A 25,006-nucleotide genomic window follows, 5' to 3' on the forward strand; every position below is an offset into this window, starting at 1 on the left:
CTACCAATTAATGCATATGACCTATTTAGATTTGCCTTTCCAAAATGTAACACCTCACACTTATCTGTATTAAATTCCATCAGCCATTTCTCAGCCCACACCTCCAGCCTTCCTAAATCACTTTTTAATCTACGGTAATCTTCCTCACTGTCCACAACACCACCAATCTTTGTATCATCCGCAAACTTGCTTATCCAATTCTCGACCCCTACTTCCAGATCGTTAATATATATAACAAACAATAGTGGACCCAGGACCAATCCCTGAGGAACTCCACTAGTCACCGGCCTCCAATTGGACAAACAATTTTCTACCACTACTCTCTGACACCTCCCATCCAACCACTGCTGAATCCATTTCACTACCTCCTTATTTATACCTAATGCCTCCACCTTTTTTCCTAACCTCCTGTGGGGAATTTTGTCAAAAGCTTTACTAAAGTCTAAATAGACAACATCCACAGCTTTCCCTTCATCAACCTTTTTTGTAACCCCCTCGAAAAACTCAATCAGGTTTGTCAAGCATGATCTACCCCTGACAAAACCATGCTGATTACTCCGTATCAATCCCTGTACCTCCAAATATTTGTAAATACCATCCCTCAGAACACTTTCCATCAACTTGCCCACCACAGACGTCAGACTCACGGGCCTATAATTCCCAGGTTTACATTTGGACCCTTTCTTAAACAGCGGAACCACATGCGCCACCCTCCAATCCTTTGGCATTACCCCCCTGGCCAGAGAAATCCTAAATATCTCTGTTAATGGCCCCACTATCTGTCCACAAGCCTCCCTGAGTGTCCTTGGGAATATTTTGTCCGGTCCCGGATTTTTATCCACCTTTATCTTTTTCAACACACCCATCACTACCTCCTCAGTTATCCTATATGCTTCATGACCTCCCCACTATTTTTCTTTACTTCAACTGGTTCAATATTTTTTTCCCTAGTGAATACCGAGGCAAAGAAATCATTCAAAATTTCCCCCATTTCCTCTGACTTCTCACTCAGCCTACCCTCGCTATCTACAAAGGGTCCAATTTTACTCCTCACTAATCTTTTACTTTTAATGTACCTATAGAAACCCTTTGGATTTATTTTTACTCTGTCTGCCAAAGCCTCTTTGTGCCTTTTTTTGGCCTTTCTAATTTCTTTCTTAAGATTCCTTCTACACTCCTTGTAGTCCTACTTCAAATTCTCAGCTCCCTGCTCTTTATACCTCCCTTTTTCTCCTAACCAAATTTCCAATATTCCTCGAAAACCAAGCCTCCCTATGACTTCCAGCCTTTCCTTTGATCCTCACTAGGACATATCTACTCTGTACCCTCAAAATTTCTTTTTTGAATATCCTCCATTTTTCATTTACATCCTTACCTGAAAATATCCTGTCCCACTCAATACTCCCCAAATCCCTTCTTATTCCTCCGAAATTTCCTCTTCTCCAATCCAGAACTTCAACTTTAGGCCCCTCCTTGTTCTTCCCTAAAACTAACAGAGTTATGATCACTAGACCCAATTTGTTCTCCAACATTAATGTCCAATACCTGATCTAGCTCGTTCCCTAACAGGAGATCTAGTATTACACCGTCCCGAGTCGGTTCTTCAACTAATTGATTTAGAAAACAATCTTGAACACATTTAACGAACTCTAGCCCATCCAGCCCTCGAACTGTATGGGTATCCCAATCAATGTGAGGGAAGTTAAAATCTCCCATGATCACTACCTTATGATTCTCACACATATACGTTATCTCTCTACAAATTTGTTCCTCTAATTTTCTTGGCCCATTTGGTGGTCTGTAATACACCCCTATTAGCACTCTCATGCCTCCTTCACCCCTCAATTCCACCCATACAGCCTCACTGGACGATCCCTCCAGACCATCCTGCCACCTCACGGCAGTAATGTCTTCCTTAACAAGCAGAGCAACCCCTCCCCCTTTTTTACCCACTGATCTATCACATCTAAAACAAATGTATCCTGGAATATTAAGTTGCCAGTCCTGCCCCTCCTGTAGCCAGGTCTCACTAATTGCCACAATATCACAAAATAAAGGAGCCTTACATATCGACAACTGAAATGAAGAAATATTTGGATTCTTTCCAGCAAGCTTTGTTACAGTTAACAATGGAAGTTTAAAAAATGCAATGAGGATATAATTGAAAATAAGAGTTCTACAAAGAAGAATGGAACAAAAATTTTAAATGGTGGATGCAAAAACTAAAGGTAATGAATTTGAAATTCAACATGTTAAAGAGCAAATGAAGAAGGTTCAAGCTGAGGCGGCTGCAACTAAAGAACAATTAACTCAAAAAGAAGTTCATGTTATAGTTTGTCACATGTACCAATCAGATAAGATACTATTTTTTGTCATGTAATAACACCAATGTAATATTACATGAAATTGCCTTTAGTCTCCCAAAATACAATGATCAAGGTTGTTTTTTTTAAAGCAGGCTAGTTAGACATCTCATATATTACAAGTAAGATACAGTCAAAAGTGCAAAGTTATAGTGATAGAATAGTTGGTCTGGACCAAAGGCAGCATAGATTTACTATTCTGGGGTTCACTTGGGAGTCTGAAAATTATGGGAAAGAAACCGACTTAGAGTCAGGTGATATACAATTGTGAATCTTCTTCCTGACAGGAGGGGTATGATAAGAATGTGGCCAGGGTAATGATGAGTCTTTCAATATGTTGGCTGTTCTTCCAATAAAGCAGGAGTTGCAGATGGAATTAATGGAGCAGAGGGGGACAATATGAGATGGCCTGAACCATGTCACAACCCTCAGCAGCTCAATGAAGATTTGCGCAGAATAGTTCCCGTACCACACAGTAATGCACCCTGGTAAGATGTTTTCAATGCTATGTCTATGGAAGTTGTTAAGGGAGCAGGTGGGATGTAAAATTTCCTCAGCCTTCTGGGTAACTGAAATGGAGGGAAATTAGATATGTGCATTATTAATTTCTGGTATCTGTAATCGTAATAGCAATCTTGCATACTGACTACATCTTCTTTACCAAAGAATAAACTTCAAACATTATGCCAACAGCAAGTTAATGCAATTGTTTTTCATGGGAAACAAGATCCTCAAAATATAACAGGATATTCAAATGCTTAATGTCAATGTAATAGGAACGAGGTCAATCCCTATCATGGGATCACAAGTGGAAGCATATTGTTTTGAAGAACAATCCCGAACCAAGGAACCATCATGGAAGTAATCTCTTCCATGCCAGCTGTTTTCTTATGCTGTTATAAATCATAACCTCTCAAAGACAATGAACAATTTTGAAACAGATCATGACATGGCAGCTCTGTTTTTTTTTCCAAAAGATTGTGCAATTCATTGTGTATGTGAAATTGTCTTGCTTAATATTTTCTGTCTGCTGTGCACCAGCTTGTTTTGGAAACCAGATCTAAAACTATATTTACATTATTTCCTTGATGTTGTTACAAACCTGAGTGCACAGAGTCACCAGACAAAGAGGTAATAAGAAAATAATATGGGCAATTACATTTCCCATGTGGTTTTCCAATATTATTGGCTCCAAAACTGCTTTGTAAATACTCTTGGGATTCATTTCAACAGGTAGGTACTGAAATAACAAATTTGAAATTTCTCCCTCAAAAGAACTAAATGGAATTCAAATCACAAATTAGTTGTTTAATTCTGAACATTTTTATACCTGATCAATTCCATATGAGATTCAAGTACCTCTTTTTAAACAGGACTTCTTTCTAAAAATATTGCAAATTACCATTTATATCTCAGCATGAGTTCATAGAACAGTACAGGCTCTTCAGCCCAGGATGTTGTGGCAAACTATATAAACCAATCAAAAAAGATTAAATCTTCCCTACCTCATAACCTTCTATTTTTCTTTTATCCACATGCCTGTCTCTTTTAAACATCCCTATTGTTCCAGCCTCTACCATCATCCTTGGCAATACATTCCAGGCACCCAAAACTCTGGGTGAAAATTTTACCCCTGACATCTCCCTTAACTTTCCTTCCCACACTTGTACAGATGTCCTCTGGTGTTTGCACTCTTGCCCCGATAAAAGGTGCTGGTTGCCCATCCTATCTATGCCTCCAATAATCTTGTAGATCCCTCTTAAGTTGCCTCTTATCCTTCTTTGCTCCAAAGAGAAAAGCTATTGATCTGCTCACCTTGCCTCCTAAGACACATTCTCGAAATAGGGTAACATCCTAGCAAATCTCAATTGCAGGGGCTCTGGCAGAAATATTTAAAACGTCCTTAGCCACGGGTGTGGTGCTAGAAATTGGATGGTAGCTCACGTTGTCCTGTTGTTTAAAAAAAGCCTCCAAAGTAAGCCTGACATCAGTAGTGGCAAATTATAGGAAGGTATTCTAAGAAATTGGACATATACTTATATGGATAGCCAAAACTGATTAGAGATAGGGATGGTGCTAGAAGGTCGCATTTAACCAATCTTTTGAGCTTTCAAGGAGGTTACAAGGAAAATTGACGAAGAAAAGGCTGTGGATGTTGTCTGCATGGACTTTAGTAAGGCCTTTGACAAGGTCCCAAATGGGAGGAGAGTCAGGAAGGTTCAGACACTAGGTATTCATGGTGAATTTGTGAAATGGATTTGACAATGGCTGGATGGGAGAACCTTCTCTGGCTGTAACCTGTGGTGTGCCTCAGGGACTGGTGCTGGGACCATTGTTGTTTGTCATCTATATCAATGATCTGGATGATAATGTAGTAAATTATATCAGGAAATTTTCAGATGACACTAAGATTGGAGGTGTTATGGACAGCAAAGGTTTTCAAAGTTTGCAGAGGGATCTGGACCAGCTGGAAAATTGGGAGATTGAATTTAATGCAGATAAGTGTGAGGTGTTGCATTTTGGAAGGACAAACTAAGAAAGGTCATACACAGTAAATGGTAGGGCACTGAGGAGTGCAGAAGAATAGAGGGATCTGAAATACAAATGCATAGTTCCCTGAAAGTGGTGTCACAGGTGAATAGGTTTAGAAAGACAGCTTTTGGCATATTGGCCTTCATAAATCGAAGTATTGAGTATAGGAGTGGGACGTCATAGTAAAGTTGTACAAGACATTGATGATGCAAAATTTGGACTGTTGTGTACAGTTTTGGTCACTTAACTGCAGGAAAGATATCAATAAGATACAAAGAGTGCAGAGAAGATTTTGTGGGATATTGCTTGGACTTCAGGACTGAGTTATAGGGAAAGGTTAAAAAGGTTAGGAGCATAAAAAAGTGAGGGAAGATTTGATAGAAGTGTTTAAAATTAGGAGGGGGATAGACAGAGTAAATGTAGATAGGCTTTTTCCACTGAAAGTAGGTGAGATACCATCCAGAGGACATGGGTTAAGAATGAAAGGGGAAAAGTTTAGAGGGAACCTGAGGAGGAACTTCATTCAGAGAATGTGGAATAAGCTGCCAGCTGAAGTGATGAATGGAGGCTTAATCTTAACATTTAATAAGAATTTGGACAGGGAAATGGATGGGAGAGGTATAGAGGGCTATGGACTGGGTGCTGGTCAGTGGGAGCAGGCAAATAAATGGTTTGCAACAGACTGGAAGAGCCAAACGTGCTTGTTTCTGTGCTGTAATGTTCTAAGGTTCTATCAATAAAATGCCATTGAAAATTATCAAGCTTTCTATGTAAAAAAAAATCACAGTATTGAAGATAAAGTATTTCTATCCAAAATCAATGCCGAAATGTCTCAATGAAAAATTGATTGGTATTGCATATATGATGCACAGCCCATAAATAAGACAAGCAGATGTAAGACTTCCAGTTTTAATTAAAGTATGTAATTACATAAAATATTCAGAAACATAACTGAATCGGCCTAAAGTCCTAATTGCTTCGATTGCTGCCTATCTTGAAAGAACTACCTTCAAAGGTCTTATTGGTTCCATGATCAGATAGTCAGTTTTATTTAAAAGACTGGAAGATAATCTCCTTCATCCAATTTTTTTTAAAAATCAAAATTCAATATCGTCACTTTAATTAAATGATGGATTATCTTTTGTGACAAGTTGCTATCACATTTTCAGTAGATTTAATTGAGCTTTCAATTTGCTTGGTTTGTAAAACATCAGGCTTTTATGAAGAAGAAGGCCTCACATTAATCAGTATTGTTATATCAATCTTCATGTGCTTCTGTAGCGATCATATAAATATCAAAAAGAAATTTCAGAATGAAAATGGACACAGACATTTCATCTTAACCTGCAATCAAATTAATCTAATCCACAATTATCTAAATGAATGACACTCTTACCTACAAAATTCAGAGGACTGTCACAGACTGGTACTAATAATTCAACAGCCATAACATGATTTTCCCACACATAAAATAATGTTTCTGGTGTCAGAGGTATAGAAATTTTAATCATCAACTCTTTCCAACCACAGTATAATGGAGTGAATTACATTTGGGAAGTTTTGTGTGAAGGGTGATGTGAAATTGCACCACTTAAAATCAAGATGAACATGGCATTATCATGGACCACTCCTCAAGATTCTTTCCCCTTTAGATATATTATTTCACCTTTTTTTAAAACCTTATTCTTGATAAAGGGTCTCAACCTAAAACAATGACTAATCATTTATATCCATGGATGCTAAGTTGTAGCAGTTTGTTGCTTTCTCAAGATGCCACCATCTGCAGCTTTTATGTTTCTCCATGGCATTATCATTGTTTTCATGCACTTTTATCTTTCCCTTGTCAGTTCAATTTCATTTGCACCTTAGCAGTTTAGCACTTGTTTACACCACTTTTATATTTATAAAGCAGAAACTAAGAATGTTGGTGCACATGTATATGACAATAAATTCAGTATCATTATTTATTATGTTTAACAACAAACAAGACTTTCTTGTCGATGACAAAAGATTAAGTCGCCTGGGTCTATACTCACTGGAAGTCCGGGGATCTTTGAGAAGCATAAAATTATGAAACAGATAGATAAGATAGAGGCAGAAAAGTTGTTTTCACTGGTAAGTGAAACTAGAACTAGGAGACATGGTCTCAAGATTCCATGAAGTAGATTTAGGATGAAGATGAAGTGGAACTGCTTTTCCCAGATTGTTGTGAATCTGTGGAATTCTCTATCCAAAGAAACAGTAGAGACTGCCTCATTAAATCTATTTAAGGTACAGTTAGATGGGTTTCTGCAAAATTAAGGGTTATGGGTGAAGAGGCAGGTAGGGGAGCTGAGCCCTTGGCCAAATCTTATTGAATGGCGGGGCACAGTCGACAGGCCAGATGTTCTATTCCTGTTCCTAATTCTTATATTCTATAAGTTCAAGTTTATTATCATCTGACAGTACATATACAACCTGACAAAACAACATTTCTTTGGACCGCAGTGGACACAATAAACAATGCATAATAATATATACAAATAAAGATACAATTTTAAATATGTTTCAATATTTCAGGATGATTTACTTGGTGCAGGGTTCATCATTCTCACAACCCACGGGAAGAAGCTATTTCCCAGCCTAGCAGTCTTGATTTTGATGCTTCTCTACTTCCTTCTTGATGATAGTAGGTCAAAGATACTGTGCACTGGATGGAAAGGGTCTTCTATTTCCCCTACAATAACATTAAGGATCTATATGGGCTTCCTTCCCATTCCTTCTCCACTCAATCATCTCTATAATCACTCACACTTCAATCATAAATAATTGTAAGCTACATTGTAATTGGAAGTAAACAAGAAAATCAGCAGATGCTGGGGTCTAGTGCTGAACACAAAAGTGCTGGAAAGACTTTCTGCATGATCTGCTGAGTTTCTCCAGTACTTGAGTGCACTGTGATGATTGGAACACTTCAATTTCACATCTTCTGTCACAAGTAAATAACCACGCAAAAAGTAAATGGGAAAGATCCTAACATAGGCAGGGAGAATCAAGTTCTCAGAAGGTAAACAAAGGGAAGGGAGGGAGTTTCAAGGCAAACCCCAATGACGAGTTTTGAATGAATAATTTATATTGCAACAGGACCACAGAAGTTCCAACTCAACCACAGAAGTTCCAACTCAATTACCCAGAACCCAGAGAAGGCAAGGAAATTGTTAATGGCTGCACATTGTTGATGCTGCAATCCACCATTACACCTGGTAACCTGTGAATGCAATGTCAACCTTCAAGGTTACCTCAACCACTTCTTTCATTCAGCAGCCTTTCATCACCATTACTTTAAAGGCAAGGCAACTTGAGGAAATAAGACAAGTATAATTGGTTGACTTTAATATAGAAGGTGCCCTGCTTTCATTTATAAATGTTCTTTGGAGAGCTTACTTTCTATGTCAGAAAAGATTTTACACAAGAACAATTTTCAAATGGTGCCTTGGCTCCATCTACTGGTAGAATATGGTCACTTTAACCCAGCTTCACAAGCAATAATCATTTGTGGGGTGGGAGCATGATGAGGGGAAGAAGGTTTTCTTGATTATATTCAATGTATTGTAATCGATCAAAAGATCCATCAATAAGTTAACAATGAAATAAAGCAAATATTATTTTTGTAAATAATAATAATAATCAGTTGGAGAGTCATAAAGGGTTCTGACCCTTTATAGTTAAGCTGGATGAATGGGCAAAGGTCTGGCAGATGGAGTACAATGTTAGTAAGTGTGAGGTTATCCACTTTGGCAAGAAAAATAAAAGAGCTGAATATTATTTAAAGGGTGAAAAACTACAGCATGCTGTTGTGCAGAGGGACTTGGGAGTGCTTGTGCATGAATCACAAAAAGTTAGGTTGCAGGTGCAGCAGGTTATTAAGAAGGCAAATGGAATGTTGGCCTTCATCGCTAGAGGAATTGAATTCAGGAGTAGGGAGGTAATGTTGCAACTGTACAAGGTATTGGTGAGACCGCACCTGGAGTACTGTGTCCAGTTCTGGTCTCCATATTTGAGGAAGGATATACTTACTGGCTTTGGAGACGGTCCAGAGGAGGTTTATCCCAGGGATGAAGGGGTTGACTTATGATGAAAGATTAAATCATCTAGGATTGTATTCGCTCGAGTTCAGAAGAATGAGAGGAGATCTTATAGAAACATACAGGATTATGAAGGGTATGGATAGGATAGACGTCGGAAGGTTTTTTGAGCTGGCCGGGGAAACTAAAACGAGAGGACACAGTCTCAAGATTCGGGGGAGTAGATTTAGGACAGAGACGAGGAAAAATAGTTTTTCCCAGAGAGTAGTGAATGTTTGGAATTCTCTATCCAGGGAAGTGGTTGAGGCGGCCTCATTAAACACATTTAAAATGCAGTTGGATAAATTTTTACATGAGAGAGGAATTAGGGGATATGGGTAGGTGGAGTTAGGTCATCAATTAGATCAGCTATGATCTTATTGAGCAGGCTCGATGGGCCTTTTTTGGCCTACTCCTGTTCCTACTTCCTATGTTCCTATGACCCAAAAATGTCAACCATTCTTTTTCTCCCACTGAGTTTGACCTGTTGAGTTCCTTCAGCAGATTGTTTTTTACTCAAGATTCCAGCATCTTCAGTCTCTGATGCATCTCCAACTATTATTAGCAACTGGATGGCAGTTATCTAATGTCATATTCTTTAGACTGACATCCCAGGGAATCAACAGCAGCCAAACCTAATTGGCATGAATAAGAGAACATGAAAACACTTTACAACTATCCTTCTGTAAGGATCAGGAAGTTATAAAGATGAGCAGCAAAAAAAATTTAAAAAATGTCCTTCTCGAATTCAAATTTTAGGTTTGTTTATTCGAGAGAACAAGTTTTTAAACAAAATCCATTAATCTTCTTACTTTGAAGCTGCATAATTTCTGGGCTGTCAACCAGGCAGCAAATGGAAATATGAATGTAATAAAATCACTTGATAAAAGCACAAGAAATAAATCTAGTAATCTCATATCTAAAGACTAAGGATAATCAATTACAAATACTTTGTCAGCCAAGGAGCCCGCTGTAAAAATGAACCAAGAGTTCAAGTACATTGGCAAATAGTATTTTCAAATTGGGATGGAGCAAACAAGGATATTTTTGTAGTGAGAAATTAAGATAGGTAGGAAGAGAGAGGGCTTTGGCCATGGGATGTAATGTTGCTGCAGCAAAAGGAAAAGGTTGACACTATGTTAAATGCCAGAACCAAATTGAAGATAAAGTCACAGGTCACTCATGTAGTCTTGATGGCATGAAGACTTAGCATACCCAAGTTTCAGCTCCAGTTTCACCCATTGACCGAGGATCCATTCTATTTTGTTGATTGGGCTATTAACCAAATTGGTAGCAACAATGAGAAGGAATTCATGAAGAATGTTTGGGATGTTTATTTGGACATGTCAAAAAAAAAACACATCCAGGGAGTAGGTGTTCTTGACTGGATATAGTGTATGAAAATAATTCATAGTCTCGTTGTTAGAGGCCCCTACGAGAAGAGTGATCATAACATGGTTGAACTATTCCAGTTTGGAGGCCAGAGAACTCACACCAGGCTGCTGGAGACATGCTCGTGAGAACCAGGTATCAGGATCAGGATTCATGAGGGTGCCAATGGCAAGAAGTGCTCCCAAAGGGCCTCGGGCACCAACACCAGAGGTTTGGAACTAGAAGCTCAGGTTCACCACTGGAGAGGACGGGAGACTGCAGAGGTCACATGTACATAGGTGGCAAATCCACTTGGTGTCTCCGAAGGGTCTTTATGTTGCTTCTCTATCGCTTGTTGGTGGCGGCACCGGACTGGTGGCACTTTTTTTGTGTGCCTTTATGCAAACTTTACAATTGATGTAAAATCACACTGGGGATTGATGGCCTCAACTCCTATTCACATCCCTGGTGTACCTGCATGCCAATTAAGCCAGTGGAAAAAGGACAAGTTGAAGAGATGACTTGTGGTCAGTGAGAAAGCAGTTTGTGTCCAGGTTAAAAGTGGCCCAGTAGAAACAGCAAAAAACAGCTTCTTTAACTGGGATGCCAGTGTAGAAAGGACTCAAGATAAGGTCCTAAATAGAGAAGATAATAAGGGAAGATTTGGTCATTTATATTGGGAGTACTTCCTTCATTTTTTGAGTAATTTTGAGTAACAATTTTGAGTAACAAGAGAAACTTGTCCGTGAACTACTCTTTGCAGATGATGCCGCTTTAGTTGCCCATTCAGAGCCAGCTCTTCAGCGCTTGACGTCCTGCTTTGCGGAAACTGCCAAAATGTTTGGCCTGGAAGTCAGCCTGAAGAAAACTGAGGTCCTCCATCAGCCAGCTCCCCACCATGACTACCAGCCCCCCCACATCTCCATCGGGCACACAAAACTCAAAACGGTCAACCAGTTTACCTATCTCGGCTGCACCATTTCATCAGATGCAAGGATCGACAATGAGATAGACAACAGACTCGCCAAGGCAAATAGCGCCTTTGGAAGACTACACAAAAGAGTCTGGAAAAACAACCAACTGAAAAACCTCACAAAGATAAGCGTATACAGAGCCGTTGTCATACCCACACTCCTGTTCGGCTCCGAATCATGGGTCCTCTACCGGCACCACCTACGGCTCCTAGAACGCTTCCACCAGCGTTGTCTCCGCTCCATCCTCAACATCCATTGGAGCGCTCACACCCCTAACGTCGAGGTACTCGAGATGGCAGAGGTCAACAGCATCGAGTCCACGCTGCTGAAGATCCAGCTGCGCTGGATGGGTCACGTCTCCAGAATGGAGGACCATCGCCTTCCCAAGATCGTATTATATGGCGAGCTCTCCACTGGCCACCGTGACAGAGGTGCACCAAAGAAAAGGTACAAGGACTGCCTAAAGAAATCTCTTGGTGCCTGCCACATTGACCACCGCCAGTGGGCTGATAACGCCTCAAACCGTGCATCTTGGCGCCTCACAGTTTGGCGGGCAGCAGCCTCCTTTGAAGAAGACCGCAGAGCCCACCTCACTGACAAAAGGCAAAGGAGGAAAAACCCAACACCCAACCCCAACCAACCAATTTTCCCTTGCAACCGCTGCAATCGTGTCTGCCTGTCCCGCATCGGACTGGTCAGCCACAAACGAGCCTGCAGCTGACGTGGACTTTTTACCCCCTCCATAAATCTTCGTCCGCGAAGCCAAGCCAAAGAGAACTTCCTTCATGCTTTTGGGTAAAATGACAACCACCATATGAAAAGTATTTTAAAAGTTGGATAGTTTGAGTTCAGAGCCAAAATGTTCCAATGGGGAGGAGGGAGTGACAAGACCAGGAAACCATGGATGGCAAGGGAATGCTAAGGAGTTTAAGGGGAAAAAAAGGGAGGCATATTGGCCAATGAAAATGGAAGAGTCCCATTAGGAATATAGTTTAGGAGAATAGTGAAAAAGGAAATGAAGAGGGTAAACTGGAACCATGAAATATAACTGATAAGATTATGGTGCACACCAGGGTATTATTTTTTTTAGGTATACAGAGCTCTTGGCCTGCATTTGTTGGAATTTAGAAGAATGAGTGGGGGATCTCGTTGAAATGTTTTGAGTGTTGAAAAGCATGGGCAGAACTAATGTAAAAAGGTTGTTTCCCATGGTGGAAGAGTCAAGGACAGTGATTCTCAACCTTTTTCTTTCCACTCACATCCCACTTTAAGTAATCCTTATGCCATCAGTGCTCTGTGATGTGTAAGGGATTGCTTAAGGTGGTGTGTAAGTGGGAAACAAAGATTGAGAATCACTACTCTAGACCCAATTGTTACTGAAATATTTTGCTTGAGAAAAATTGTCATTGGCCCATTTCCTTTGGAGTTATGAAACTGTGCACATAAAACAGTGGTTATCAAACTTTTTCTTTCCACCCACATACCACCTTAAGCAATCCCTTACACATCACAGAGCATCAATGGCACAGGGATTACTCAAAGTACTGTGTGAGTGGAAAAAAAAGTTGAGAACTACTGGTCTAGGACAAGAGGGCACAACTTCAGGATTGAAAGGTGTTCGCTTAGAACAAAAATGCATAAGAATTTCTTCAGCCAGAGGGTGGTAACTCTGGAATTTGTTGCCACTGGTAGTTGTCGAGGCCAAATCATTAGGTATTTAAGACATTGTTTGATAGGTTCTTCATTAGCCAGGGCATCAAAGGTTATGGGGAGAAGGCTGGGCAGTGGGGCTGAGTAGGAAAATGGTTTAGTGCATTATTGAATGACTATGCAGACTAGATGGGCTGAAAAGCCCATTTCTGCTCTTGTATCTTATGGTTTACTGGAGTGTAATCAGGGAAAATATAACACCCCATCCTCTTACAGTCCATTGGGGGAAATCTCTGCCGAGAACAGGGGATGTGGATAGTTCTAAATGAATACTTGTTTCTGTATCCACTGGTTGAGGGAGAGTTCAGAACAAGCTATGGTAATTGTCTGGAGTCTGTCAAGATGCTAAATGTTATACAAAGAATAAAAGTGGATAAATCTACAGGTTATGTGATGCTTTCCAGGCTGCTGTGGGGCATAAGGGAGGAGATTGTTGGAGCCTTAATGGACATTTTTGCCCTTTGTTACACGCAGGTGAGGTTGACTGGAGATGAGCTAATTTTGTCTCTTTAATCAAAATAACAATAAAACAAGAGACTACAGAACATTGAGTCTTCTATCAGTGATTGGTAAACTATTGGAAACAAAATTAAGGGACAGGATTTGTCTTACAAAGGCAGGGATTCATTAGGGGTAGTCAACTGAGCTTTATTTATAGGAACGCTTGCCTCACAAATTTGAGATTTTTAATTAAACATATCAATGTGGAGAGTGCAATAAATGTTGTCTTGTTCAAATCAGACAGAAGGCTGCCTGGCAAACTGCTCTGGTTAAAATTCTGTGATAATTGTACTGCAGTGATTAGTGCTGGGACCTTTGATTTTTATGATAAACAATAATTTTAATGCTAATGTACCAAGAACAATAAGTTTTCAGATGGTATGAAGACAGCACAGTACAGGCCTATAATATAAACCTATCAAAAACTAAACATTCCCTACCTCAAAACCCATTTTTCTTTCACCCATGTGCCCGAGTCTTTTAAATGCCTATATTGTACCAGCTTCCACCACCACCACTGGCAACACATTCCAAGCACCCACTATTCTGTATATAAAAAAAACTTAAACTGACATCTCCCGTAGCCTTGCCTCCCCTCACTTTACACAGATGTCCTCTGGTGATTGCTGCTCTTGCCCCAGGAAAAAGGTGCTCGCTGTCCACCCTCTCTATGCCTCTCAATCTTGTAGACTTCTATTAAGTCACTACTCATCCTTCTTCACTCCACCCTAGTTCTGCTCACCTTGCCTCCTAAGACACATTCTCCAATCCAAGGAATATCCTGGTTAATCTCCTCTGCACCCTCACCAATAGCTTCCCCATCCTCCCTGAAATGAGACAACCAGAACTGAACACAATATTCCAAATAAGGTCCAAAGTTTTATAAAACTGCAAAATTATTTCTTGACTCTTGAATTCAATCCCTTGACTAATGAAGGCCATAATTCCATAAGCCTTCTTAACTATCCTATTAGCGCAACCTTGGAAGATCTATGGAATTCAAACCCAAGGCCCATGATCTTCCATATTATAAAGAATTGTACCATTGCACTCTGCCTTCAATTTTGACCTTAAAAATTTTGACCTTCAAAAAATGTAACACATCACTTGAAGCCTGAACTCCATCATCATTTTTTTGCCCACTCTGCAATCTATGTTCTGTTATAACCTATGACAATATCCACAACACCTCCTACCTCATGCCACCTACAAATTTATTAACCCATCTCTCCATTTCTTTGTTCAAGTCATTTATAAAAATCACAAAGAGCAGGAGTCCCAAACCAAATCTCTACAGAACTCCACTAGTCACCGACCTCCAGGCAGAATACATTCCATTCACTCCTTCCCTCTGCTTTCTACAGGCAAGCCAATTCTGAATCCATACAGCCAAGGTTCCATGGATCCCATGCCTCATGGACTTTCTGAATGAATCTACCATGGGGGATCTTGTAAATTACCTTACTAAAATCCAAAGCACTACATCTATTACCTCATCTTCATCAATTTATTTTGTTACCTTCTTAAAAACTTAGTTTGGCTTGTGAGGCACTACTTATCCCTCACAAATCCACACCATCTATCTTTGAGAAGATTATACTTCTCTAAATGCTCAAATTTCCTGTTCCTAATCATTCTCCCCTATAGTTTCAATGGACTATAATTCCCAGGATTCTCCCCATTATCTTTTTTAACAAGGGGACCATATTTACCATTCTCCAAAGCTCCAGTACCTCCCGTCTGGCCAAGGAGGATGCAAATATTATTGCCAATGCCCCAGCAATCTCTTTCCTCACTTGCTGGGGTACACCTCATATGGTCCTGAAGATTCATCAATCCTAATGTTTTTAAGAAGATCCAACACTTCCTCTGTCTTAACCTCAACACATATACTTGTTCTATTCTGACCTCATATTAACAAAGGTCCCCCTCTCTGGTGAACACTCAAGCAAAGATTTCAGTTAAGACCTCCTCCATCTCCAGGCACATATTGCCTTCTTCCTTGAACAGTCCTACCTTCATTCTCATCATTCTTCTGGTCTTCATATATGCATAGATTGCCTTAAGGCTTTTCTTAATCCTACATTCCAAGGCCTTCTTGTGCCCTCTTCTAGCTCTCCTAACGGTATTCTAATTTTCCTTCCTGGCTACCACACAATTATGAGCCCTTTCTTTCGCTTCCCAAATCTTCTGCATGCTTCCTTCATCCCTTCAACTTGCTGGCTCACCTGTTGTCACCTGTTGTCACCTGTTGTCACCTGTTGTCACCTGTTGTCACCTATGGTTCTCTTATTCTACCATTTTTTTTGTGTCAGTGAGACAAACCAATCGAGAACCCCACAAAAGTAATCATATTTTTTCTATGCTTTCCATCAGCGCACCCCCCCCTTATTCTGAGAACATCTGTTCCCAATTTACTCTCCTTAGGACCTGCCTCATCCTATTGTAATTAGCCCTTCCCCAATTAAACACAATCATTTTGTCTGCTTTTATTCTTGTCCATAACTATGCTAAAGCTCAGGGAATTGTAGTCACTATCACAAACATATTCCATCATCTGACCAGGTTCATGACCTAGTATTAGACCTCTCCTCTAATCAGCTCGACCACATACACTGTAAGGAATTGTTCTTGGACACACCTGAAAAATTCTGCCCCATCAATCCCTCTTGCAGTAAGGAGCTGTCAGTCAACATTTGGGAAACTGATGTCTCCCATAACAATAACCCTGTTATTTCTGCACCATTCCAAAATCTGCCGACTTATCTGCTCCTTAGCATCTCGAGGGCTACTTAGGGGCCTATAGACTACAACCAATACAGAGATTGCTCCCTTTCCATTTCTGACTTCCTCCCACATTGACTCAATGGGCAATCCCTCCACAATAGCAGCTGAGAAATTATCCCTGATTACTCTCCACCCCTCCCACCATTCATTTAACATCCCATCCTATCCTTTTTAAAACATCTAAACCCTGGTAACTGCATCAGCCAGGACTCTGTAACAGGCACAATGTCGCAATTCCACATAGTGATCCATGCTCTTCGTTCAACACCCTGATTCTTAATACTTCTTGCACTGAAATTAACACATTTCAAACCCTCCAACTGACTACATTAGCTTCCTCCACTGCCTGTCCTTCCTCACAAATTCACAAAACATTAAATCAATCTTTTCACCATCTGCTCTGTTTCCTGCCCACCTATTCTGGTTCCCAACCCCCTGCCAAACTAGTTTAAACCCTCTCCAACAGTTCTAGCAAATCTGCCCACCAGATATTGGTACCCCTCTGGTTCAGGTGCAACCTGTCCTTTCTGTTCAGGACAGAATTAAAATTTATTGCCATGAACATGTCACAAAATTCATTGTTTTGCGGCAGAATTACATGTGCAACATTGCTTTAAATTAGATTTTTAAAATAAATAAATTAGTGTAAAAGAGGAGAAAGTGAGGTAGTGCCTGTGGTTCATTGTCCGTTCAGAAATCTGATAGAGGGAAAGAAACTTGTTATGGTGTTAGTCTTCAGACTCCTGTACCTCCTGCCTAATGATAGCCGTATGAAGAGGGCATGGTCTAGCTAGTGTGGGTCCATGACTGTGGAGGTTGCTTTCTTAAGATACTGCTTTTTGTCGATGTCCTTGATGGAGTGAAAGCTGATGCCTGTGATGCCCTGGCCGAGTTCCTTGTAGTCTTTTCCTGTCCTGTGCATTGGCACTTAAATACCAGATAGTGATGCAACCAGTCAGAATGTCCTTCACAGTACACCTGTAGAAATTTGCAAGTCTTTGGTTATGTATCAAATCTCCTCAAACTCCTCACAAAGTATAGCCATTGGTGAGTCTTCTTTATGATTGCATCGACAAGGATTGATCTTCACAACCAAGAATTTGAAGTTCTTAAACCTTTCTACTGCTGATCCCTCGATGAGGGCTGGTTCACTTTCTGATTTCCTCCTCCTGAAGTCCACAATCAGCTCCTTAGTTTTGCTAACATTGATGCAAAGTTTCTGTTGTTACACCACTCAGATTGCTGATCTATCTCCATCCTGAACTCTTCCTCATTGCTGTCTGTAATTCTGCCAATAATCATGCTGTCGTCAGCAAATTAATAATGGCATTTGAATTGTGCCTAGCAACACAGTCATGGGTGTACTACATAAAAACCACACAGGAGCAGCCTTTTAGGGCTGCTCCATAAAAATTAAGTTCAGATTTTCTCGGATCGGCATAAAAGCACTTAAAGAGAAGCAAAAGACAGATTCCCAGAGTCATCAAGTATCCATGAACTCACCTCCAATGCTCTGGCAGCCACAGCAGCCATACAGACTTCCTTCCAAACCATTGGCAACCCAAGCTCCAGATCTGAACATCTGACAAAATCAGGATGTCTTCAGCACCCTCTTGCATCCAGGTTCCAATACCTGGTACCCCTTCAGCTTGTCTTGAGCCAGTCTCCAGCAGTCTGCAGCCTGTTGTAAGCCTTTTGATTGCATTCACCAGCAGCCCACAGCCTGCAGGGGTTCCTCACCTCAAGTCACCAGCACCCCGCTGCCTGCATGTTCAGCTGCAGAGCCCCTCACTGGTCCGCCACCATTGCTACTGTTCTGTGGATCATCTCCTCTGCTTCTCAAACAGGCAAGGATAGGAAAGGAGGAGGGGAGTAGCTTTCCCATTTACTGGTGCCTTAAGCCACTCTTCTGCTTCCCCAGAGTCTGCAACCCCTTGAGGCTCCTGCCAAGCATAGGCATTGCCATCTTGGACCCAGACCCCATGGACACAGGATTTTAAAATAAACCATTGTCAGCTCCTTTAACAAGCCATTTAAAGCCTGTACGGATATGTCAACAGTTGAAATTGGTGGAAGAACCCTGTGAAGGAGTGCTGTGATTCTGCTCCCCACTCTCATTGCAGCAGCTCCAGCAGCACTGCCATTCTATAGTCACGTTTAGGTGCATCTTATGGATTTTGGAGTGCTAATCATGAAAAATCACCGTAAAATGCTCCTACCATGTATCCTTATTTTTAAAGATACAACCTATTTTTGTGACTTCCTGTCATATTTTAAGTCTACTTCAAGTATACAAAACCATGAAGTGCAACATGATCTTGAAAATTCATTTCCTATGTTCTCACTCGGACCTCTTCCTTGCTGATCTTGGTGTAGTCAGTGATGAACACGGTGAAAAGTTTCACCAGGACATTGCAACCACAGAAAACCTGTATCAGGGTAACTGGAATCCATCAATGCTGGCCAACTATTGTTGGACACTGACATGAGGGGCATCAGATGCTGAGTACAAATGAAAATCAGCAGCAAAACACTTTTTGGTCAGTTGAACTAACACGATGTGTCATCACCATTATGAGAATAAACATGCTAAATTTAATAAAAGTTAATTTAATGTTTCTCCAACTTCCTTTGTGATATAGCAAATCTGAAATTATCTTTGTGTTCAACTTTAAATTGTCCATCACAAACCTCAATTTTTCAGGAAGCAAATATTTAAAAAATGTTGTCCAGCATTATCACAACGTTGCCATTGATTTTAGACATTTCATAAAATGAATTATTACCCACCCAAATTTAAAAATCACACCTTCGCCACCGAAATACATTTGCATCGAGAGCAGCCAAGTAAATTACATACCATCTGTAAAAGATGCTGACAAAGTCAACGTAATCTCTTAAACAATATCAAGAATGAAGGATTTAAAAACATTTTCCACAGATCAATCCAAATGTTTTCAAAGATTCAATCAGACACATTTTCCTCGCTCAGTCCCCCACAAGACCCCTCCATAAACTGGAGCTGGAACTGTGATAACTACCTCGATAAAATTACATTTACTGAAATAAAGTTCAATTCACTAAAAATGGTAAAGATCAAAATACATACTGTAATATCCATACAAAACAGTGTCTTCAACATTTTTTCTTGTGACGTTATCTGCTGCCCATTCCTTAAAAGAAAAATAAATAGTTATGAAGTTATTGAGGATACATCAATCTGCTAAGTTTTATTTTCTTCAAAAGTTAACGGATTGAGAATCTGAGAATTCAGAAACTAGTAATCATTAAGTCTCCGATATCACCTCTGGCCACGCAGATGAGTTATGAAAAAGTGATAATGATAGTGGGAATCTTCAATCTTCCCAATATTGACTGGGGAATTGTTAGTATCAGAAGCTTGATGGGGCAGGATATATTAAGTGCATCCAGGAGGGTTTGTTGAAGTAGCTCGTAGATAATGCAGTTAGGAAAGGGTCCCTGCTTGACCTTGTATCAGGAAATGAGCTTGGCGAGATAATTGGTGATAGAACATTGATGAATAGTGTGAAATTTGGAAGTCTACATATGTGGGGATTGTAGTAAAAACAGCAAAATGCTGGAGGAACTCAGCAGGTCTTGCTGCATCCATCAGGTAAAGATGAACAAAACTAGCATTTCAGACCTGATCCCTTCAAGGTGTGAGCAAAAAGCAGACAGGCGCCTGAATAAAAAGCGTGGTTGAGAAAAGAAGGGCAGGGGGAGAAGTACAGGCCAACAGAGAAAATATGATAATTGGACATGGATAGGAAAGGAAAAGTTAGAACTGATTGGGGAAGGGGTTGCTCTGTGAATGTAGAGCTGGTGGAGAGACAGAGGGAAAGAATGAGAGAAAAACAGATCTCAAGGAAATGAGAATAGGGATAGGAAAGTGAAGAGAACAGGGTGTGGGAGAGTGGTGGGGGGGGAGGGTGGGGTGGGAGAAATGCCATCTGATAGGAGGGGGGCCAGACAGAATACGAGGTGTTGTCCTCCAAAATGTGAGTGGTCTCAATCTGGCAGTGCACGAGATTATGGACAGATTCATTAGCATGGGAATGGGGTGGAAATTGAAATGGGTGGCCAATGGGAGATCCCTGCTATTATGGCAGACAGCTAAGGAGCTGCATTCAGTCTCTAAAAATGTAGAGGTGACCACAATGGGAGCACCAGATGCTGTAGATGACCCCTGCAGATTCACGTGATCTGTGGCTTCACTTGGAAGGACTGTATTTCCCCAAATGGCAGCAGGGAGGAAGAGATGTGGGCATGTGAAGCACTTCCTGCTGTCACAGGGATAGGTGCTACAGGATGATTAGAGGGAAGGGAGGAGTGGACGACAGAATTAAAAATTGAAAGTAGTATTTAATGCATAGTGTCCTTTCTTCCTTCAGTATTGAGATAGTTATGAACTAAGATTGGCCTGGAAAATGTTAAGTTGGGGAGGAGGAGAAATTATGAAGTAGGCAGGAGTCAGAGTTTATTGAGAGCAGCTCATATTAGGCAAGTTGACAATTAATAAGTTGCTCAAAAACCAGCTGACTAGAATCCAGCACCAACAGGTTCTGGTCAGGAGGAACCACAGGGATGAAAAGATTAGAAAATCTTGATAATGAGAGAGGCCATAAAGAAAAGGGAAGCACACAAGGTTTAGGAATCAGACATTGTCCTGGGAGGAAGATAATGACTGCAGGAAAGAGCTGAAGCAGAGTATTAAGAAGGACAAAAGGGGCAATCAAATGTTCCTATCCAGCAATATGAAAAGAAAATCCCACAGCATTTTAAACTTCTATTAAAACACAAAGGGATGGCGTGACTCTGAACCAAAGATAAAGAAGAATTATTCCCTCCTGATTCGACGGTATGTTGAAAATTTTTGATCAAGCATGGAAAACCTCTCTCCCATATTTTTCTAGACTGGGACAATTCCAGAACACATAAATTAATAATCCTTCTCCATTTTACACCTGTGACATATCAGAATAAAAATGATACAGTTTAGCACATGAATATGATTCATACTGTAGATATGATTTACTATTTATGTATGAAAGTGATATACAGAATATCTTATTTAATTTATTGTACCCTTTTTGCTTGTATAAGTTCTTTATGAAAATCAATAAAAATATTTTAAAAAGAAATAAAAGGATAACCCCAGAAAGGATAGGACTACTCTAATACCAAAGAGGAAACTTATGCTTAGGGACAGAGGAAGTGGGCAAGATACTAAATGAGTATTTTGCATTAATATTCACTGAGGAGGGCACAGAGTATAGGGAAGATATTGTGGAGAATGCTAACAAGATAGAGCATTTTGAAAATGAAAAAATGGAGATTTTGAAGAGCATTCAGGTGTTGTCCTCAGGTAAAATAGGATATATTTTAGGTTATTGTTAGAGCCAAGTGAGAAATTTCTGAGCCTTTGATGGAGATGGATGAGATTTGAAGCATAGCCAATTATGTACTATTCTTCAAGAAAGAAAATAGGAATAATCTAAGATTTTACTGCTTTGTGAGATTTGTACCCATGCTAGGGAAACTCAAGAGATACGATTTACACATAGTTAGGGATTGTCAGCATGTCTTAAGGATAGGCAAACCAAGTTATGCTATACCAATCTGATGGTATTTTTGAGAAGTGACAAAAGGAGATCGACAAGAGCAGGGTAGTAGATGTTGTCTACTTGGAATTTTGTAATGCATTTGACAAGATAACTCACAATCAGCTGCTCCAGAAAGTACAGATGCAGGGGTTCCAGAGTGAATTGATAGTTTGGATTAGAAATGGGCTGGCTGATAAAAGACAGATGGTAGTGGTGGCTGTGAAACTGGCTGGATGCTCATGCCCAGTATACACAAATGACTTGGATGAAAAAGTAGGCAAGTGGGTTAGCAGGTGTGCAGATGACACCAAGATTTTTGGAGTTGTGGACAATATAGATCATTAAAGAATACAAGATTATAGATCAGTTACAGATATGGACAGAGAAATAGCAGATGAAATTTAATCCAGACAAGTGTGAAGAGTTGCACTTTGGGAAGTCAATTATAAAAGAGAACTGAAATTAATGGCAGGATTTTAAAGTATGGATGAACAGAGGGTCCTTGACATTCAGGTTCACAGTTCCTTGAAAAAAGACCACACAAGTAGATTGGGTGGTTTGGCATATGGTATGGTTGCCTTTATTGAGTGAGGCATTGAGTACAAGAGTAAGGAAGTCATGAAGCAGGTGTATACTAGCTGCACTTCGAGAATGTCATTTTATAAGAAGAATGTGGAGGCATTTAAAAAGGTTCAGAAAGGATTTATCAGAATACTAGAACTAAAACATGAAAATCTGCAAACACATTGGTTAAAGTAAAAACACAAAGCTGGAGAAACTCAGCAAGTCAAGCAGAATCCTTTATAAAGCCAAGTTAAAATATATAACTGACATTTCGGGCTTAAGCCCTTTATCAAGGTATGGAAAAACGTCAACAGGCATCCAAACAAAAGATTGGGGAGAAGGGATGGTTGCAAGGCAGGGGATGATAGGTGGAGAAGGGAGGGAGGGGACAGCAGCGATCAAGGGGAGGAGGGATAGCTAGGTAAAGGGAGGAAGGAGAACTGGAAAGGGGAAAAGAAGGGGGAAAGAGGAGACCAGGTTAGCAAAAACTGAAAAGTTGATGCTAATGCCATCTGGCTGCAAAGTGCTCAGACAGAATATCAGATGTTGTTCCTCCAATTTGCAGGTGGTCTTGGTGGGACAGTACACAAGGCCATGGACAGACATGTGAGTGTGGGAGTATTATACAGAACGGAAATGGTTGACTACTGGGAGGCCTCTGACACTAGTGCGGATTGAGTGAAGGTGCTCAGCAAAGCGATCTCCCAATCTGCACCCAGTCCCTCCAATGTAGAGAGGGCCACAAAGGGAGCATCGGATGCAGTAAATCTCTTCAATTTCCCACTCATCTGCCCTGGCCTCCTCTGCCCCCAGACACAACAAACATTGAATCCCCCTTATCCTCACCCACTTTCCCACTAGCCTCTGCATCCAACACATTGTCCTCCGGAATTTGTGGCACTTACAACAGGATTCCACTTGCATTCCACTGTGGCCTCAGGAGGTGCCACACTTGCGCCCACACCCCTTCCTCCCTCATCATGCTCTGGGGCCCCAAACAGGTCTTTCAAGTGAAGCAACACTTCATTTGTGTATCAACAGGACTGATTTACTGCATCTGGTGCTCCCTTTGTGGCCTTCTCTAAATTGGAGAGAGTGGGCACAGATTAGGACATTGCTTCACTCAGTTCCCAGTGACAGAGACCTCCCAGTAGCCAACCATTTATATATGCACACACACACAGAGCTCTCTCTCTCTTTGCACAGACAAAATCAATTTTCACCTTTCTTCTATCATATCCAATTAACACTTTTTGTCAAAAAGAAACTCTCACCTCTCCCCTTATATTGGGTCTGTTGTTTTACTGTGTCCTCTTCACAGAATTTACTTTAACACTCTCCAATTAACACCTTTTGTTAATCTGGACTCCTCCCCTTTCCAGCACTGACAATATTCTGAAAGTTCCGGTTTTTTGCTTATTCTTGAAAAAGGGCTCCGGCCCAAAAAATTGGCAATATATTTTTCATCTCCTTTGGTCGTTGCAAGACCAGCTGAGTTCCTCCAGCATCTTGATGTGTTTTTACAGTCTGCAGACTTTTGTGTTTTACACACACACAGAACAGTGGGATATGCATAATATACAAGCAGCAGAGTTTTAGTTTAATTTGGGTATCATGTTCGAGGCAAACAAAGCATCAGAGAAATCATTGAATTTTTTTTTAAGAGTTGGAGAGAATATTTTCAATGGTTTCCTACCTAACTCCTCCTCCCAAAAATTACTGCTTTTCTTGCCACCACCAAGAGAAAATACAATAACTTCATGATGAAAGAGAGAGGTAAAGATGGTGGTACAACCGGACTATCAGGCCAGGATGAGATGAATGCCATACAAGGTAGTCTTTCTTCATTTGTTAATTTATTCATGTTGAAAACATGCATTACCCAAACAGAGAAAGTGACTCATTGTAGTCAACTGCTTATTATCAATCCAGTGGAACTATCCCTGGAATCTTGGAGACACCTGAGTGTAATATACTAAGACTAAGAAATAACATTTGCCAGTTATTCAAAATATACTAGACATTGTAACATAATTAATATGCCTATGTGCCTTATTTTGCGCATATTTCATGGTTTTCAGCTACTTTTAAAGTGATTTTATGATGTACACCAAAATCAGAAAATTAACATTATGCCTAGCACCATCTCAGGTGGTCTAACCTGTAGAAGAAGCCTGTTGGCCTTTTATTTAGACAGTCAGTCATTTAAGTATAAAATCTGAATGTTTGCTTTAATTTCAAAATCGTTCGACTTTTTTTCCTTAAGATGGATTTTTCTGATTGACAGTTCTAATATAAATTGCTAAATCCAAGTTCTAAAAGTCAATTAAGATATCACAATCTGTACCTCAATAACACATCTAGTGCTGAAAATTAGAATATTTCAACATATCAAAAACATGCTGTGTGTTCTTGATAATTAATTGGCAGAGAACATCTTAAATAAGCTCAGATGCACTGAAAATCAACTTGCATAA

The 25,006-nt window shown here is 40.2% G+C and overlaps 1 protein-coding gene across 2 annotated transcripts in view; it reads right to left on the reverse strand.

Annotated features, from left to right (window-relative positions):
- lmbrd1 (LMBR1 domain containing 1) overlaps positions 1 to 25,006 on the reverse strand; it is a 296,648-nt gene that overhangs the window by 228,258 nt on the left and 43,384 nt on the right. For both annotated transcript variants that reach the window (XM_069886140.1, XM_069886141.1), the window contains exon 3: positions 19,451 to 19,514. In XM_069886140.1, coding sequence (XP_069742241.1) covers positions 19,451 to 19,514 — 64 coding nt within the window. The remainder of the gene's footprint in view (positions 1 to 19,450; positions 19,515 to 25,006) is intronic.

This window comes from Narcine bancroftii, chromosome 6 (assembly GCF_036971445.1).
Source record: "Narcine bancroftii isolate sNarBan1 chromosome 6, sNarBan1.hap1, whole genome shotgun sequence".
In the NCBI taxonomy this organism is placed as follows: Eukaryota; Metazoa; Chordata; class Chondrichthyes; order Torpediniformes; family Narcinidae; genus Narcine; species Narcine bancroftii.